Source organism: Colius striatus, chromosome 15 (assembly GCF_028858725.1).
Source record: "Colius striatus isolate bColStr4 chromosome 15, bColStr4.1.hap1, whole genome shotgun sequence".
Taxonomy (NCBI): Eukaryota; Metazoa; Chordata; class Aves; order Coliiformes; family Coliidae; genus Colius; species Colius striatus.
The window spans coordinates 5393001-5411845 of record NC_084773.1 but is presented as its reverse complement, the minus strand read 5'-3'; the positions used below and the strand labels follow the sequence as shown (position 1 = coordinate 5411845).

At 50.5% G+C, this 18845-nt stretch overlaps 2 protein-coding genes across 5 annotated transcripts in view; one reads left to right on the top strand and one right to left on the bottom strand.

The window, feature by feature from the left end:
- Positions 1 to 2478: 2478 nt before the first annotated feature.
- C15H3orf18 (chromosome 15 C3orf18 homolog) lies at positions 2479 to 14540 on the bottom strand. 2 transcript variants are annotated; one of them, XM_062008604.1, is made up of 5 exons: positions 14485 to 14540; positions 10209 to 10591; positions 8845 to 8870; positions 7148 to 7277; positions 2479 to 5264 (listed from the first exon to the last, which is right to left on the bottom strand). In XM_062008604.1, exons 2-5 carry the CDS (start codon positions 10440 to 10442, stop codon positions 5184 to 5186), a joined length of 471 nt encoding a protein of 156 aa, XP_061864588.1. In that variant the 5' UTR covers positions 10443 to 10591; positions 14485 to 14540; the 3' UTR covers positions 2479 to 5183. The 2 variants fall into 2 exon arrangements, with proteins under 2 accessions (XP_061864588.1, XP_061864589.1); XM_062008605.1 differs by lacking the exon at positions 14485 to 14540 and adding an exon at positions 13905 to 13959.
- A 203-nt stretch (positions 14541 to 14743) lies between these two features.
- Positions 14744 to 18845, top strand: part of HEMK1 (HemK methyltransferase family member 1) — a 29390-nt gene continuing 25288 nt past the window's right edge. Inside the window, exons 1-3 of one of the 3 annotated variants that reach the window (XM_062008600.1) lie at positions 14744 to 14849; positions 16941 to 17387; positions 17859 to 17950. In XM_062008600.1, coding sequence (XP_061864584.1) covers positions 17127 to 17387; positions 17859 to 17950 — 353 coding nt within the window. In that variant the 5' untranslated portion in view covers positions 14744 to 14849; positions 16941 to 17126. Of the gene's footprint in view, positions 14850 to 15917; positions 15937 to 16424; positions 16601 to 16940; positions 17388 to 17858; positions 17951 to 18845 lie in introns of those variants that run through there. The other 2 variants (XM_062008602.1, XM_062008601.1) reach the window with 2 other exon arrangements.

Sequence of the window (18845 nt, the reverse complement as noted above, 5' to 3'; positions counted from 1 at the left end):
CCTGCCTGCTGAAGGGACAAAGTGGGTATTTCGATTCTCTTTGACAAGATGTAAAATTGGCCAGCTTTACAGTGTTAAATATTTAAACAGAACATAATTGGCTTTAAATTTATGGCAGTGCATAGCAGAAAGGAAGGCAGTAGCAGTATATATTGAGCTCATTTATTATCCTTTCATCAGAGGTCTGTTCCCGTAGCAGGTATTTATTTAACACAAGAAAATGTATGCAGAATTAAGCAGTAGGGCTGATTGGAGACAGATAGGTCGTTTTATCCAGTTTATAGAGTTCAGTAGTGTTCAGAGTCCTGATCCTGTTTATTCTGTGTGTTGCCTGGTTTGCCCTAGCAGGAGTTTCTTGTATATGGAGTTTGGTAGTCTCAGCAGAAATCTGCATCACAGATAACCTTTGTGCCTCCTCTACCCCAGAGCAGGGAAATCAAGGATTAAATGGATTAGATCACAGAGCCTGACCTAAATCTTATGCCGTAGGATGAGGCGTGCTGCCAGGTATGGGAAGAGTTTGACCCCCTTCTCTTGCTGTGTGCGTAAACCCAGGTGGGACATCTTGCACACACATCTCTAATGGCTGGTGACATGAGAAGATTCAACTGGTGTTCCTCTGAATTCAGGTGAGGGACCTGCTCTTTTTCAGTGAACACACAAGGTCAGCTGCAGTTCATGTCTCCATTCAAAGGCCACTCCAGTGGCAGACCAAGATATTTTACCTGATTTTCAGGTGAATTGGCAGGTTTAGTATCTGCTTGCAAGGCTGTACTGCCTATTTAATTAACCCCTGTCACCTGAGAGTAATAGCTGCTAAAATGTGAGGCTGGAACTTCAGCTTCTCTGAAATGGATTAGGGATTGCATCTGCAAGAGACTCAAGCTTTTCTTATGACATTAGTCAGACCTTTCTCACCTGTTGGCATAGAACAGGCATGGAAACTGCCTCAGCTAGATAATAAATCCATTTGCTTTAGGTCAGCAGTATTCCTCCGGGACATGCATGCAAAATAATTCCTCTCTCAAAAAAACACATCTAGTCTTTGCAGCCTCTTAATACCCTAAAAATGTCTCCCTAAAAATGTGCTTGCAGAGAACAAGCAGAATTCCCCACTATGAGGAGCTACTCTGTGCAGTTGAAATCCCAATCCATAGCTTCAGCTTCCATACTTATGCAGAGACTTGGAGTGAGAGTCAATGCCTGTTAAAGGTAGGCAGCATTCCAGACAGCTCCTGAGAGCTCATGCTGGATTATTTGGATTTTCTTTTTTGAAATGACAACCACATTTTATTTCCCATAGTTAGTTGCCTTTTCTGTGTAGCCAAATCCTACCCCGAAGCAAATGCACTGCAAATGGTTTTAAGCTCAGATGGTTTTGGTCTGACTCACTTAAAAATAAGAGGTCATTACAGTGGGACCAAAACGTGGGAGATGGAGGAGGCTTGTTGTCTGTCAAAATTTCTGAGACTCTCATAAATGGTTTTGCTGAAAACACAAAAAGTGTTGGCAGTTTGCAAATTACCCTTGGAGTTTGCTTTTAATAAAGGTATGAAATGTAGCACCTCAGGCTTCTGCTTTGCCTCCTCTGTATGCAATGACCTCAGCACACAAGCATGGCAACAGGCAGGGTGAGTTTTTCTTTATCTGAGGTTTTGGGGATTATAAACCAAGATTTGGTCACTCGGGAGCACCCACTGATCTATGTGAAAACAAGAGATAATGAGTGAGGGATCACACCTGGAGGAAAACTGACACGCCCTTAAACCCAAATATTGGTGCCTCATTCCATCCTCTGTGTATCTTACAGTACTCCACAACGGGCTTGACTGGAACACAAACCAATTCTGCATCATGTGTACATCCAGAAGTCTCTTGCAGCTGAGTCTGTTCATGCCACACATTGTTCTGTGTGCCATACAACTATGTAGCTTTTCATACCAGTTTGTTCCTGTGCACAGCCTCATCAGCTAATCTGACAGCTTCCCCAACTAGTCCTAAATTTTGGGTCTGTGGGCAGAAGGTGAGGCAGAAGGATCTGAAGTACACCCTCACTATCACTATGGAGGAGCTGCTGCCCCATGTTCACAGCAGTGTGGACAGAGCCACAGGTGAGGCGATGAACCCCTAGTTTGTCCGGGAATTCAGCTGATAAAGGGTAATATGGCAAACAGACAAGTTGGGATGTGTCTTTGAGCACTCTGCATGGCCAGGAGCTGCTAGGCTGGAAGCTCCTGCCTTCTTGGTTTCTCCACCTTCCTTCTCCATCTCCCTGAAGATGTCTGAGTTTCCATGGTGTGGAGCACTAAGCCTTCTCCCCTGCAGAGAGAGCTTGTCCTTCCAAGTTTTTCACATTTGCTCATTTGAAGAGCGGTGGAATTCACTGCATACCAATTACCTACAGGTAGTGAGGACAGGCCCAGCAGCTTCTGTGCAAAATTGAAAGGATGGGGGGAGAAAAAAGACAACCACACTGGATTTCATGTAAATAATTATATTTCAATGCTTGAAACACAGAAACACTTGAAATAAATTACATCATAATGCTTCTGCTATATTGTACATACACTTCCAGGAACTGTGAGGAGGTGCTATTGAGCTAAAAGAATACTCCAGTACAAGCCCAGCAAATACCCATAATATCCTTTTAGTCTTATTACCTCTACTTCTTTAATCTAAGGGTAGTCATCACAGGACAAAGCCTACCATTACCAGAAGAATGGTTAAAGAGAAGTCCTCTGCGGGTGCCTTTGTTAGAGAAGTCATATCTCAGCAGCGTTGTGGACCAAGGTGCGTGTTTTTGCACCTGAGCTGGCAGACATGCTGCTTGGCAGCTGCCTGGTCAGCACATGGAGTCGGGTAAAGAGCACAAAGTAGCCTGTTGGTTTGAGGAAACAGCTCAGCTTACACCTACCTGCCTTTTATCAAGTTTAAAACAACCTCTGAAGTTCCAATCCCAGAGTTCTAGAGGAAAGGCTGGGCTGCAGGACACCACTGTGACCTGCTGCCACCTGCACCCACCCAGCCACAGAGCACAGGAGAGCTGGGCAGAGAGGGACCTGCTGGCTGCTGGAGGGACAAAGCTGAGCTCTCTGTGTCTGCCTCCCTCAGGGAGCACCTGCAGGAGATGGTAAGTGTGTGTGGGTGGGGGTTGATGTATTTGCTTCTCAGCTGGTCAAGCCCCATAACCTCTAGGAAGACCCACAGATAGTGTCCAAATTCCAAGGACCTGAGGGAGATCACACTGATGATTTGCACCCACACACCTTCCTTCCAACAACACGGTATCCCTGGAGTGCAAACACCACCAGCAACCAGCAGCCTGGGAGTGCCTCCTGCCAGCTCTCCTGGGGCTGGGGCTGGGCTGTTTTTCCACTGGTGTTGACACTGCTTGCCCTAATACACCCCCAGAAGACAATGGTCATAAAAAGAAAGAGGGATACTGAAAAATTAAAGCAACTTGGCCTTGCTTTTGTGCCATGAAGAAAGCTGTGTCAGTGAAGGAGGGAGGCTGGTAAGGAACTGCACTGCAGGGGCCAGTGGCACATGCCCAGGAAAGTCTGTATTTAATGAATATGGGGAAAAAACTCACAGTGGGGAAGGAAAAAAGTAAGAAATACTAGGGAAAACAAAAACTAATTGGCAGGTCCAAACTTGCAACAAAGCATATGATACCTAAACTGCCACTCAGTGAAATGTCTCCTTGCATAAAGTCTACTCTTAGACCTACATGCAAATTTGGGCTTGCCCTGATTCCCCTTTGACCAGTGCTGTGGATGGAACACAATCTGACAAATGCACGTAGGGAGGGGATCAACACATGGCTGAGCACTGATGCTTGTGAGCAGCTTATACTGCTGGCCACTGGCTGCTGTGCTGGCCTGCAGCACTCAGGGCTGGTGGCCACCAAAAGGCTCTGCAGAGGACAGCCCGGTGCTGCACTGCAGCGTGCCATGGTGGCCAAAGGCCCCTTTGCATTCTCTCTCCTGCAGCCCTGAAGCGGGCATAGGCAGAGAGATGCTTCAGGGTTACAGGCAAACTCCTGCCTTACCTCTCTAATCTCACCTTCTACATGAGCAGGTAACATGAGCAGAGGCTAACATAAAGCTCTCTTTCCTCCAGCAGGAAGAAGAGAAGGCTCTGCTGCAGGTCCTGGCAGGTAAGGAAGTAGGAACCAGCTGCTGAGTCATGTCTGGGGCAGACATGGGGCTGCTGTAGTGTTGAGCCAGTACGTGGGTTTCCTTCTTTAAAAGAAAATATTTTGAGGTTTAATTTTTCTTCCAGATAACACCCTGCACTGTAAAAACTTCCCTGAGCCAAGGCAGGAGGGGGTAAATGGCATGAGAACCCCAGTTCTACTCCATTCTTCTCTGTGGCCCAAGCACCATTCTTCCAGCTCAGTGCCAGGGAGTCCCATAGCCAGACACTGACATCAACACCTCTTGTCTCCAGCTGTGTGGCTTCCCCTCTGTCTGTATGGCAGCACTAACTTGGGATATTCAGCTACTTCCTCAGTTATGATGTAATCAGCCATTTCACTTTTCAAAGCCAATGAACTCCCCAGGCTTCCCCACCGCCCCAGGAGCATGTTTCTCAGCAGCCCACCTGCCACAAGGAGTGTGAGCCCGTGGTGTGTGTTTTCCCTGGCATGCCCCAGATTGCCACTGAGCTGAGGGAGGCAGCTCTCCCTGCTCCAAGGGGCTTTGCCACCAGTCACCCCTCCAGGATCTGCCAAGGCTGCGGGCGCTGGACAGAGAGGCTCATTCACCACTTTCCTTGGGGTCTGGTGGCACAAAACCAAAGGGGGAGCTCTTGGAATCAGGTACCTCTTCTCCTTCCATGACCTAAAGTGTACATGTGCTCTGAGGAGTTCATCTACAACAAAGCAGGCACTGCTCCTCAGCATGCAGCTTGGTACATGCTATCAGTCAGCACCAGCCCAGAAACTGGAGCTCAGGACCTTTTAGGGGTAACAGATGCACCAAAAAATCACCACTGCCATCACCAAGGGTTTGCTTCCCCAAAGTGATGAAAGTTCCCAGTGCTTGTGACCCATTTGTAACACAAACCAAGGCGGTGCCCAGCTGGGCTCAGCACATCAGCCATGCTCGTGGGACATCACTGCTTTGGTGGCTCCATCCTCCCCAGTGTCAGCACGAGCCCAGAGCAGGGGCAGGGAGTGTTCATGCATTGATGGCATTGGCAACGTCTGTGAACACAAGCCGGCTGGGTCTCTGGAGGGCTCCTTGACTCGGCAGCAGAATCTGCATTGAAGCGGTGAAAGATGAGCCCCAGCAAGTCTGCCTCTGCTCAGGTGCATGTGCTTGGGCACAGACTGCACAGCACTGTAACTAGATTCTGCCCTCTCCCAAGGCTGGCTTGCTGAACAGGGCATTAACAAGGTTGTGACAGAAAAACACAGCAGGCCAGAGAGCAAGTCAGCACATCCACACCAGCTTAAAATCCCCACATCATTGGATTACTGGGTCACACTATTTATATAGACAGGGCAGCATGAAAGGACTGGAAACGTCAATAAGGTCTGGAAACATGCCATAGACTGAACTTGGACTCTTCTTTTAGATTCCCTCTCTCTCTCTTCCTTATTATATTAAGCCTTTAAAATTGTGTGCTTTCTAAGCAGAGGTATCTGTGCACTAGCAAGCTCTGGAGGGATCTGAGGTGTCCTGGCCAGTCCCTATATAGACAGGATCTGCTTTAACTGTGCTAACTTTAACTCTGGCTTGTCATTTCCCCCCTGCTTACTACCTGAAGGGAAATCCTCTGTGCACTGACAGAATCCCCCGTGTGTGCTACTCAGAGAACAAGATCCTTTGCTTTATACACCAGTATTTCTTGCTTTCCCAAACCAGTGTATGGAATATATTGACTGTGTTTTATATTCCAACACACACATCTCCTTTTTGCTCCTTAGCAGGTTGGGAAGCATGACTCAAGGTAAATATTTAATAATTACAGCTGTATTTATCTCCTCTCTCTTTCTGACCACACCAAGCTTGCTACAGATTATCTGAAGGTGTAAAGTGTATGGAAACTGAGAACTGTTTGGGAGAACTCCTGATCCTAGAACTGGAAAAGCAAGGGAAGACATGGGCAACACAGAGCAGCTGCAGAGGAATTCAAGGATGGAGAGATGCCTGCTCTAAGGGGAGGCTGCATCACTGGCTAAGAGACCTGTTCCAACCATCCCTGCTGGCTCTGTCTTTTAGAAAGGCTTTTTGTGTGGTGACAAAGGAAACAGAAAATACTGTGAAGCTGTCTGCAAACAATGGTGAGAAGCCCTTCTTTTCTATTTCTCCTACCTCTTGGTACCCTGGGGAAGGAGACAGCCTCTCATCAAAGACCCATTTGAACCCTTAACCGAAAAGAACTGGCTCTTTCCTAACTCACAAGTGAAGTAAGACGGTGGTCTCTGAGGGATTCATCATTTCTCAATACACTGCATGCCTCTGGACACTCAGAAATAGTCAAGACAAAGCTTTCTTTCCCTCCCTCCAGATTCAAATAGAGAACTCTCCTCCCTCTTCTCCTTAACTGTGCCTGCCCTGTGCCCAGCAAGGCTGGCTTGGAGGTGCTGACATGTGCCACACACACAACGTGCAGGCTTTCTGCTTGTGTCCTTCAGGGCTTGCAACACAGTTAACTGCTATGATTACAGCCTTTCTCTCAGCAAGGCCTTGTGCCATACTTGCATCCTCAGGCAAAGCAGGGATGCCATAAAGCTGGATATGTTCTTGGTATTTTTCAGGGCCAGGGCAAAGGAGCCTCAGTGCTTTGTGGGCATTAAAGCCCACAGGTGGCATTCATCCTACTGCTCCCATGTGGTGCCCTGGGTGGTAAATTGTAGTAAACTCACCCTTATTTACTGAAGTTATTCTTTTCTTTCTCCTAGTTTAGTTGCCTCCCCAGGCTCTATGTCCTAGTTGCCTGACTCTTCAGTCCATCCTAAGCACTCCAAAACGCTCGAGCCCCCCATCTCCAGGGCTGGCAGAAATGGGGGAAGTCCTCCTGAAGTCTTACATGGTTTCTTGACCCTAGAAGCCTACAAAAACTCTCTGATTCTGTAACAAAACCAGTGTAGGTGCCAGTGGTTGCAGTAACATACTGGTTGGCCCCTGCTGCCTACCTTGCTCTGCGATGCCTGGGAAGATGCTGCATCTCGCCCGTGCTCCAGCAGCTCCTGCTCCAGTTCATCCTGTTCCTCAGTGGGATCAAAGTTGTACATGGGCATGAGCTGGTGCCGTAACTTCTCCAACCTGCTCACAGGAGGGAAGGGAAAGGGTCGGCTGAGAAGGACAAATGCTCAGGCTGCCTTGCCCACCCCACAGCTGAGGCTTCCTGCAGGCTCTTTCTCCTGCTGCACAGGGATTCTGATCTTGTTGCTCTTGCTGGCTAAGGGTCTTGTCCTGCAGGGATGAAGGTAAGAACCTACTACACATAGCTGGCAGGAGTGGAAGAAACACAGAGTGCAATTACAGGGATTAAGTGCCATCACTAATCTATGTTGGCAGGCATTACGCACAGAGGAATCAGGGATTTAAGGTCCTGCAGACCTTGGAAGATCAGGCTTTATGTGGTGAGACAAAAGAGACAGACTGGCTATGCATTTTGTGACTTCTGTCCCTCTGCCTGCAACAGCCAGACCTGCCATGCCACAGCACATCTGCCAGCAGAAGGCCACTTTTGGCTCAGTGACCTAAGAGTAGTATTTTAATTCTGAAGCACATTAACGTAAGTTTAAAACCATAATAAACAGAAAAGAGACAGATTCTCATAGGAGGCTGCTGCCTGTGGACAGACTCTTCTTACTCTTGTATCACTGCTACAAGTGACAGAGCTCCAAGGAGTCTCCTTAAATACTGGGCAGCTCAGAGATGGGTGGTGGATGGGTGGGCATGCTCCTGTGAAGACACTGAGCCCTGCCTTAGGCTGTAGCTGAGTTTTGGGGAGTGAGAGACACACATTAGCAGTTCCTGGCAGTGTCACCACAAATATCTATTTTGGCAAGTGTTAGGATGACACATTCCCTCCCTGCTTCTAGATGGGTTTGCCAACATAACCATTATCTCCAGCAGCACTATGCTCCTGTGGCAGTACCCACATGTGGGCTTCAGGGTGTGGCTTGGAAATCTTACAGTGGGCAGCAGCACTTCTTGAAAGTCCATGGCCAGGCCTGCCACAAGGAGTCAGGCAGGGAGGGGCTACCACATCTAATGGATCTTCACCAGTGTCTCGGCTGTCACAGCGAATCAAGATGTGTGCCTCCCTGCATGCTGCACTCCTCTCTGTTTTCAGCCAGGAGCTTAAGGAAATTAAGACACTAAATCTTGGGATTGAAAGCTGCATCTCTGCCTTGTGCTGCCACCAGTTGCTGTGACTGCAGCTAAAGAGGCCTTCAGCCTTACAGGGCCAGAGTTGCTGGTCCAAGCTGCTGGAAAAGAGAGGGATTTGGGAATGGCTGAAGTGTGAAATCCACTCCTCTCAAGACAGAGTTCCTAGCTTCCTTATACACTCCTAATCCTCTCCTCTGTTTTACTGTTTATCTCACAGGTGAGGCACAAAGAATTTGTAGGATCCCCAGCCTCCTGTTCAGCCATGCTTCCCTTTCCAAAGCTGTGGAGGAGTCTTTGACTCACTGGTATTAGAAGCTGGGCCAGCACCAGGAGAGCAGTGTCCCCACCCCAGCATCATTCACATGCAGCTGATCCCCAGAGGCTTGTTCTCAGACAGACATCCCTTCCCCTCTTCCCCATTCCCTGTCTCCTCCATAGCTTCCTCTGCATTTTGAAGCACTGAATTCCCTTCAGCCAACAACAGACTTACCTCCTCCTCTTCCTGATATAGAGAACCTGAAGGAGAAAGAAAACTCCCGTTACAACAGCCCCAGTAGGATTGGGAACAGCTGAGAAATTTTGGGCACAGGACACACAGCAGGTGCAGCAAGTGTAGTGTCACTGCACATCAAAGCAGGGGAAGTGCCAATCACACATGGAATTTCATATGCATCTGTGTAAGCTTGGCAGCACATCACAGCTGGCACTAAGTGCTCCAGTGGCCTAGTATTAGAGGTGTTAGTAGTAGTAAGAGTGTTAGGTGTATTATTATTAGGTGTAGCTCAGCACATTTCTGGTGGCTGCAGGACATATGTTGCAATTAAAGAGTGGATGAAGAACCTTCCCTTTGTGGTTTTCATCTGTAAATTCCCTACAGCATAGAAGTGCTGTTACCCACTCCCCACTATGAAGGGAAGAAGCAAAGAGGACATGCTCAGTGACTTGCCTCGTGTCAGCCAGCAAGAGTGGCTCTGCTGGGAAGAAAGGGAGGCTTTTGGCCTCCAGAGCCTTGTTCTGAGAATTACCAACGCTGGATGTTGCTCTTGGGAACTTATGACCGTTGCCAGGATAATCTTTCCAGGGTCTCTTACGCTTTTGGAAAAAGTCCTCCTTGGGCCTGCAATGAAATGTTGCAGTAGTCCCTTTCTGTAGGCTCCTTTGATGGTTGTATTACTGAAGCTCTTCCTCACATGAGGAGTGGGAGCTTGCTGCTACCTTTTGTTCTCTGTTGGCAGGTAAATGATCTGGTTATACATCATAAGAAGAGCTGCAGCACTTGCCTGGCCCGTGACTATAGTTCTGAAAACTTCTGCTTACAGCATTAATGGCAAGGTTAGTTACACAGCAAATCCTCAAGGACTCTGCTGATACCCAGCATGCAGAACCTTGGAAATGCAGTCCAGAATGAGTCTAGCTAAAATTGATTCAGGGCACTTTAACTCCAAAAGTTAAAGGCCACAGGAGAGATGGACGTGGGTCAACAGTCTGCTTTAAAAGTTAATTTGGATGAACTTCTTGCAGCCCCCCCTATTGACAAGGTGTAAATCAATGCAGCTGTTCCAGTGAACAAGTCAGAACAGAACCTGCTTCCTGTTGTTATTAAAAGTAAATATTGATACTACATATGGCTTCCTTTAGGCCTGCTGAGCATCCATGTCTGGACCAGACCTCAGGGAGCCTGCAGAAATACTGGAGCACTGGATAAAGTCCTTAAAGAGATCTCAGAACTGTCAGCTTCCAGAAATTCTGGGTGAGCCTTTAGTAGAACACAAATTAATTCAACACAAGTCAGTCCTAGAGCCCCTTTGCCCCCCTCCACCCTCAACAGACAAATATTTAGCAGGGGTCTCTTACCACAGCTACAGCCAATCCAATCACAGTAATGATCCCGAAGGACAGCAGCATTGTGCTCATGCCAGGTCCATTGCTGGCCACATCTGGGATTTTGGTGCTGTTGAAACTGGTAGTCTCAGGGCTTATGGTGGCTGTTTCTGGTACAGTCACATCCAAAGTTGTCCCTGGGTCTGGCTTGGCCGTGGTGGTGGTGCTGTGATACAAGTCATGCACAGAAGGTGAGCTGTAACTCATCCTGCCAGCTCTTGGTAGCTTCTTTTGGCCAAGCTATTGTCCTTATCCATCAGCTACAGAAGCAGAGAGCTGCCCTTCTTATCAAGGCCCCTCATGTAAGACCTACCCTGGAGCATCGTTGCTGATGGTATTTCCACCCTGGTTTCTGCCTAGGAAAGAATGAGAACAAATGAACAGTGCAGAGCAATTGGAGACAGGCACAACCTTCCCCAGGGTTTCCCAATTTGCTAGTAAAATTTTTGAGAGCAGCTCACAGATGCTCACTCAAAATAAGGAAAAGAATTTTAAGGGGTACTGAGATCCCCTAAAGTCATGGGAAGTCACCTGAAGTCAGGGTCACGCTCTCCCCTCACTGCTTCAGCTTTGTCTCCTTGCAGGCACTTGGCAGACCTACATGGGAACAACCTCAGAACCCCTGTCTTTACTCTGCCTCAGACCAAGATAAGTAGCCTCTATCCACCCTGGGAGACAGAGCATTTTCTAACTTCTGTTCCTTGCCTTTCATATTTGGAAAGTTACGTGGATCCCTTGAAGTTTATCACATGCAATAAAATGGCACTTGGCTGTGAGGCATCCACATCTCAGGATGCTTTTTATTGAACCCAAAGCAGGACTCCCCTGTTGTGGTAGCCACTGCACTATCCATTCTCCCCCTGTCTCTCATCCTGGAAAGGCAGCTTCCTTAAAGCAGTGGGTTGCACCAATTCCCCCATCTGCTATTAAAGACAGGGAGTATTTCTCAAGTCCCCCATGAACGCACCCACTCAAGCTTAGTCATGCACTGCTAATCATCAGTATTAATTTTAAAATTAGTCCAATTTTGGACTGGAGTTGTGAAATTTGATAGATCTGTTCATGCTGAAAACATGAAAGGCTTTAATTGCTTCATGCTTCTATTGTGCAAATGATCAGGAGTTGCAGAATACCACGGGATGATCCTGCGGGAAGTATTTGCACAACTTGGTTTATAAAACCACTGCATATAACACTAGTTCAGCAATTGCTTCCACAAAATGCAGCTGGACCAAGCAGTGCTGAGCCCAGGAACTACTGTAGCAGTCCTCTGATAATTTCTCTATAGTTTAGCAGACATTACATCTCTGGACTGGAATGCAGCTGGGACACAGGGGTTAATGAGCTCTGAAGAGAAAAAGATGTGCCTGCAAAGAGAAATGAGCCATTGTTCTGCCCCACTCTGTTCTATTCTAGGCAAGGTTCTTGCAGTTCCTATTCCTGTGACGCCTGTCTGCTGTCCCCACCTGCATTATGGAGTGTGATTAACATCTGTCACTGACTGAAGCACAGAAGTCACACCAGGCAGAGGGCAGCAGGCTACTCTGTGCTCAGTCAGTCAGCAGCCTGAACAGCCACCTTGACTTGCACAGCACTTGCTGCATCTGAGCAGGTAAACCTCTCACCACACCACAGAGTCTGTCTCTCAGCTCCCTGTGAACAACTTTGTGAAGCAGCAGTTGCTGGGGGACTTTCAAATGCCTGGGAGACTCCAGGAGCTGTCACACTCCCATCAGGTTCTAGGAGAATCACAGAATGGTGGGGGCTGGAAAGGATCTCCAGAGCTCACCCTGCTAAAGCAACTTCCTCTCAATCAGATCACACAGGAATGTGTCCAGCTGGGTTTGAAAACTTCCAGAGATGGAGCCTCCACAAGCCCCCTGAGCAGCCTGGGCCAGGGCTCCCTCACCTCAACACTGAAAGAGTTTTTTCTTGTGCTTGAGAGGAACTTTTTTGTGTTCCAGCTTTTGTCCATTACCCCTGGTCCTGTAACTGGACACTACAGAAAAAAGTGTCTCCCTGTCCTCCTGACTCAGCCTTTTCCAGACTAAGCAGCCCCAGGCCCCACAGCCTTTCCTCATAAAAGAAAGATCCGTTAAGAACATGAGTATAGCAGTTCAGGTCGGGTCCCACCTATCACGCTGAGACACGAGTTCATTGCAGCTGAAGGGGACTGTGTCCTTCCCTGACCATCAAACCATGTGGCAGCTGCCCTTCCCCAGCCATTGCAGACCATGGCAGAGCTCAGGTGAGTGCACATTTGGGCATAAAGATGGCAAATTTGGAATCTGAGTGTCCCAGCAGCAGCAGCTACAGCCCAGCAGAGAATGGGAAGGAACTGTTGAGCAGGTTCTGCGCAGACCAAGCAGCTGCTCAGACAGAATCATTGATTTGTGCTATTCAGGGAAACTCACTATGATGATAATTCACATTTTTCAAAAAGCCACTACCAAGGAAACAAAAAGTAGAAGAAAAAGCCTAAGTGAAAGGAGTGAGGCAAGCCCAAGGGCTTTGCAAAGAGGGGCTCTAGATCTCAAACAGCCCCTGAATTTTAGAAACAAAATGGGTCAGGCTTTCACCTCAGTGTGGTGTTAAGTTTTGGAAAACCACTAGAACTTGGCTGTCAAAGCCAATGCCACACCTTTGGGTAAGACCCCTTTTGAATGGACCAGGCACTGTGGTGCTGAATAAAGTTAAGAGTTAGGTTAAAATTAGCCAGTGGGAATAGGGGCTCTTGCTCATGCTCTCAGGGTCTTGTCCATGCTGAAGGATTTCCAAGCACAGAGATGTAGCTCTGAAAGCATCCTGTAGGCAAGGTTTCTGATATGACTCAGACAACCTGGTCCAGGCCCAGATGAGGGTATTTCTGTTCCCAAGCACTTTCTGCTCCAGGTTGCAGAGGGCAGAGCTGGGAGTGGATGACATTTCCCGCTTGTCATCCTGGTGCTGGAAGTTAGATCCGCAGGCTGGGCATACTCCAAGTCTCAGATGACTGCTGTAGGGTCAGGGACACCTACTACCTTTCAGCACAGTCCATACACAAATAGAACAGCACAGAAGAGGAACCAGATCCTCAGCTGCTGCAAGCTGGCAGTCTTCCATCGCCTGCACCAACAGAGCTTCTCACACAGACAGGGCCACTCTGTGCTGGGCTCTGCTGGGTCTGGGAATAACAACATGCTTGTTTCTCTCCCAGGCCAGCACTTCCAAACTGGTCTCTGATAGGCACCATGGCAGCCAACACCTCTGAGATGTGGAACATCATTATCAGGCACTGCCTTGAGAGTGGTGGCTTTTCTGAGCCCTGCTTTTAATCAGTCTGGGCAGCACTTTCCCCTCGGGTATGACAGGAACAGAGGTTTGTGTTACAGGGATGAAGATGGGACGTGGGGTCTCTGGATGCAGAAGACAAGTAATAACTAGTATTTTTTTCTGCATTACTTCACCAAGACAAAGGATCTCTAGTAAATTCAGCAATGCGAGCAGCACCGGGTTGTGTTGGCTACGGGATGTGACTTCCCAGTGCAGTGAACTGTGCTTCCTCTCCACCTGCCATGGGACTGAGCAGGCTCAAGGCAGCCCCAGCCGCGCGTGCCCACCGTCCTGGAGCACCTCGGGCTGCCCCCTCCCGCTGTCCCGTCCCACCCCGGCACCCCTCAGCCATCTCACCCCTCCTCCGACTCCGCGCTGGGAGAACACCGAGACATAAGCAACCGCCGTCCCCTGAGCCCGCCCGGGCACTGCCACCCCACCGCTGCCCGGGGACTCTCCCTGGAGGACTCGCTCCTTCCCCGTCCCGGGGAGAAGTTTCCAGACGGATCACGGGTTATACGGCCCTTCCCGCTCCGAAACGCCTCCCAGGCGGCGAGGACGAGTCCCGAGCCGCAGCTCGCTCGCCGCCGCAGTGCCCCCGCGCCCGCCGCTCGGGCCACCCGCAGCGCTGCGCCTGGCCCGGCCGGGGCCGCCCGCTGGCTGGGCCTCCCCGCGGCGGCTGGGACGGGCACGGGGTCGGGCACAGCCCAAGTCGCCGCGGCCCGCCCGTCGCCGCCGCCCAGAGGCCGTGGCTGCCCCCGCCTGCGCCCTCAGCCCAGGGGGACGGGACGGGACGAGACGAAACGGGGCTGCGCGGCCGGACGCTCCCGCGGCCCAGCGCGCCGCCGCCGCCGCGCCCCTCCCCGGAGGCAGCCGCGTCCCGGCGCCGCGCCCCCCCGCGCCGGGGCGGCCGCCGCCCGCCGGGGCCGGCACTTACGGAGCGCTCCCCGCTGAGGCGGCCGCTGCCCCCGGAGCGGCGCTGGCGCTGGGGCGGCCGCGGGGCCGCGCTGCCCGCGGGGGGCGGGCCGGCCCGCTCGGCTCCGCGCGTGCCGCCGCACGGCCGGCGGCCCCGCCCCGCCGCCGGGAGCCCCGGGCGATTGGCCGACGCCCGCGGCGCTCGGCCCGCGATTGGCCCCCGCGCCCGTCACTCACGCCGCGGCCGTGAGGCGGCACGCGCGCCCCGGCCGCTTTCCCTGCGGCCGTCCCGCGGCCCCTCAGCGCTGGGCTGCGCGGGTGGCGCCTGCACACGGGCCCGGGCCCCGCGGCCGCGCCTCCAGCCCCGGCAGCAGCGGCCGCCTTGAGGTGAGGCTTCTGAGGGACCCGGCCCGCCAGCCGAGCGGGGACGCTGCCAGCATGGGCAGCGAAGGCCGGGACAGACGGAAAGTCTCCGGGCCTGGAGCTGTTCTGTGGGGCTCGGTTACCGCGGCAGAGCCGCCCGGCCCCTGAAGCGAGGCGTGGGTGGGCAGCTGCCCGGCTGCGCGTGGGGCCCTGTGTCCCCTCCCCAGGTACAGGCAGGGACGGCCCGTCCGCCTCACCCAGCAGCAGAAAGGTTCGGCTCGTACGGCGCGAGCCCCAGCGCCCGCCGGGGCCGTGGGCGCGGCACGCAGCGTGAGGCAGGGGCCGGGAGCGGGACAGGCCGCGCCGCCGCCCGCCCGCGGGATGCGCGCTGCGCTGCGGTCCGCGGGGAGCCCAGCCCAACGGGCCCAGCCGCAGAACTGAAAGGGAAAAACAAATCTGCTCCCTATCTGTGTGCAAACAGCTGTTGGCACCAAGAAGTAGCGTGCAGGGACGTCCCATCGGTAGCTAAACTCGTCATTATTAATAATGACAGTAGTGGTCAATTAAAGTCTTATCTGCCTCCCTAGCAATACTAATGGTTAATGTTTTAGTGTTCCTCTTGGGCAGTGTCCCCATAGCAGGGCTTATGAGTTGGAGCTGCTCAGGTAAAGACTGTAGCTGTCAAACTGCTTACATAAAAGCAAGCATAGGAGCTGCTTATTTTTCCTCTGGGGTTAATGAAAGTGGTAAGAAGGGGATCCTTGGGCTCTTAGAGTACTCACCCCTTTGAGGTAGCAGGTAATCCGCTCATGAGATCTTTGCTGCAGGGTATCCCCTCTGCTGCTTCCCTGAGATCTGTTTGATTTGGTTTTGTGAAGGAGGGCAGTGGAGGACTGACTCTTCCCACAGTTTCACTGTGCAGCAGGAGCAGGGCAGGCCCCATGCTGCTGCTTACACAGGTGCCCTGTGCGGAGGGTCCAGGGCTGCTGCAGTGGTTCAGTGCCAGCATCTGCCCAGGTGGGAACTGGCCCAACTTCCCCGGATCTCCCTTCAGCAGCACTCCTACAGAGCAGAGCCATCCACCCTGTCTGCTGCTGCCTGCTCAGGAGAGGTAGTTAGTTCCTTGTGTGGTGGTTTTCCAGACGAATTGGAGGAGGGGTGGTTGTTGCCTCTCTGAGACAGTGATGAAAAGCAGCCGTCAACAGAGGAATGGGAATGGGTGCTGAGGGAAAACCACAGTGTCTCCAGGGACTGTGAGTCAGAGGAAGGGTGTCCCTCATTTCTGATGGATCACAGCAGGAAAGTGGGGTGGTTGTTCTGTTTGTCTCACACAGTTCCAAGTGTGATATGCAGCAGCTGTTTTGTAAAGTTTCATCTCCTTTGTCTCCTGCAGTTTTTCTTCCATCTCTATCTGGCTGTGCTTGCTCTCTCCTTTAAGAGACTGATTTCTCTCTGGCAGGGTTTGCCTTTTCTGGCTTTTGCATCTTTCAAGTGTTTCTCTTCCTTCTAGTTGTACCTTGTGAGCTTTTTCTCCCTTCTCTACTCATAGTAGCTCAGCTACCGTGTGTTCCCTTCTCTGCTCTCTGAGGACAGTGACAGTGTGGAAGACCCTTGGCCCATGGAATCAAGGTCTTCTATGAGCACAACCATTAGCCTAGGACTTGAGGTTTATTAGCAGAGAGAGGAATAAAAAAATCTAGGAGATACTGAAGATCTTCCTACAGGGAGCCAAGGTGACCGACCCACGGGGTGAAGAGCCAGGGACAGAGCCAAAGGTTGGTGTCTCTATGGCTTTCTGGGCCTGAGGACAGGCAGGAGTGCTGTGTCTGTGTGTAGGCACTCTCGCTTCTACCCTGCCACAGGCATGGGCTGGCCTCCTGGTAACTCTGGCCTGTAGAGATGGGCAGCTCTGGGAAGAAATGGATTGCAGTGGAAAAGATGGTTAGCTGTCATTTGAGTCTCTTCTTGGGGTAATCCTTTGTTAATCTTAAAGTCTAAGTAATTGGTTTTGTGCCTGTAGGCTGGGATTAGGGCAAGCAGTCTATGTTCTGTCAGAGGGGAATCTGTGGCTTGATAGCCTGAGAGATTCAGCTGTATTCTTGCCTCTTTTTCTAGATCAGAAGAGCTGCAAACCAGCCCTGTTTTTGTGCTGCTTTGAGAAGAATCCACTGACTGTGGTCAGCTGGTGCTTAGCCAAGGTGGCTTGAGGCAGCACTGAGTGTCCTGTGAGTCTCAGTGCCGAGCAGATCAGCTGATGGCAACGAGAAACACCTGTGGAAGCCAGGAGCTGATTTCACTACAATGAGACACCTCACCCCCACACTACTCAGGAGGTTCTTGGGTCTCTCACTTCAGTGCATGCCAAGGCGACTGAGTGAAAGAATAGGTCCTGTCCTCAACCCAAAGCAGTCATCTGTGAGGCAGAGCTGCAGTGCCAGACCTGGGCTTGTGACTGCCACCGAAGCGGTCAGCTACTGGCAGAAGGTGTTTGAGACAAATGGGATCCCTGAAGCACGAGAATCCAGTGAATATATTGTGTCATTTGTCCTGGGAGCAAAAACAGTTAAGTAAGAGGAAAATAATAAGGTCTATGTGTGCTTCTCACTTTGTAATTTTGGTTGAATTCCTTACCTTTCTTTTTTCTCACTTAGGGGAAGTAGAACAACTTGTGCTTCCTTAGGTGGCAGAGAGGGTGAGGCATAGTTTAGTAATGCCAGTAGAACACTTGGGGTCTCTTACATTTCCATCTCTGCAAAAGACTGTATTTAACTCATGACATATACACCCACACTGTACCGTGACTTACTTGGTGGAATGATTCTTAATTTTACCTATTCTTCTAAGCCCTGGTAAGTCACAGAAGAACAGTTGTACAAGTTTGGGTTTAGTCTTGCAGATAGATTCTCCTAATGCTTTCTGGTTTCCAACAGTCCCAGGCATATGTGTTTGCCAGCATGCTGGGTCTCTTGGAGTGGTTGCAGGGGATACCCAAGTGGCACAAGTGGACAGGTTTTAAAGTGACCTTGTCTTCAGTTTCAGAGCTTGAGTTCCAAAAGCCTTCACACTCCACTTACAGCAGTGCAGCAGGAGCAGATCCAGCAGCTGAGCAACAAGCGACTAGAAAGGTAGGAGCATCCTCTTACAGCCTTTCCTTTGGAGAGTTTTCCTTCAGTTTTAGTGCACCCAGAAGAATGGTAGAAGAGAGAAGGCAGAAGACCGTTAGTGATGAGCATTTGCTGTTGTCAGGTAGAAAATTACTTGTCTATCCTGTCTGGGAGCAAAAAAGTTTTAAGAGATGATGCAGAGGAGCAGAAAACTGGCAGTCCTGACTCTGAGTGGGCTACCTTTTCATTAAGCCCATTTGTGCTTACAAAATGTAGCCTTTGGCCTCTTCTGTCTGATTTGGCACCCTCTTCAGCTGCCAGACCTGTACTGGTCTGTGGCATTGATATGCTTTGCTTTCTAGGCTTTGCCTGGAGAAGGATGTCACTGGTATTTATAGGTGTCCAGGGCTGCTGTAGCTTTGGTCTCCATCTAGCCTCTATTTGCTTACTCTGTGTGAGGAGTTTTAGCACAAAAATTAAATGGGTTTGGTGTGAAGGAGCTAGCTGGAATCAGGCTGAGCCTGGGGACTAGTGTGTGGAGAGAGGAAATATTTGGGGACTTGGATCCTTTAGAAGAGTGGGAGATGCTTGGGACTCTATTTGGAGGCAGCATCCTCCTGCTTGCTCACATGAATGTGTTTATGATGTGCATCCTCATTCTGCTGTGCAGATTAATCTTGACAGAACTTGTGTGTGTGTGTGAAGAACTCTCACATCACAACTGATGTGAGGGTTTTTGGGGAGTCAGCATGTTAGCAGTGGTTATTTTTTGTAGGATCCCAGTGTCCTGAAATGTTCCTTCAGAGTCTCCTGAGTGTTAGGATCAGAAATGCAAAATTCCCAGAGCTATCTGTCTTGCAAGTGTCTCTGTCTGAAGTGGTGTTACAGTTGCAGTAAATATCTGCTGCTTTACATA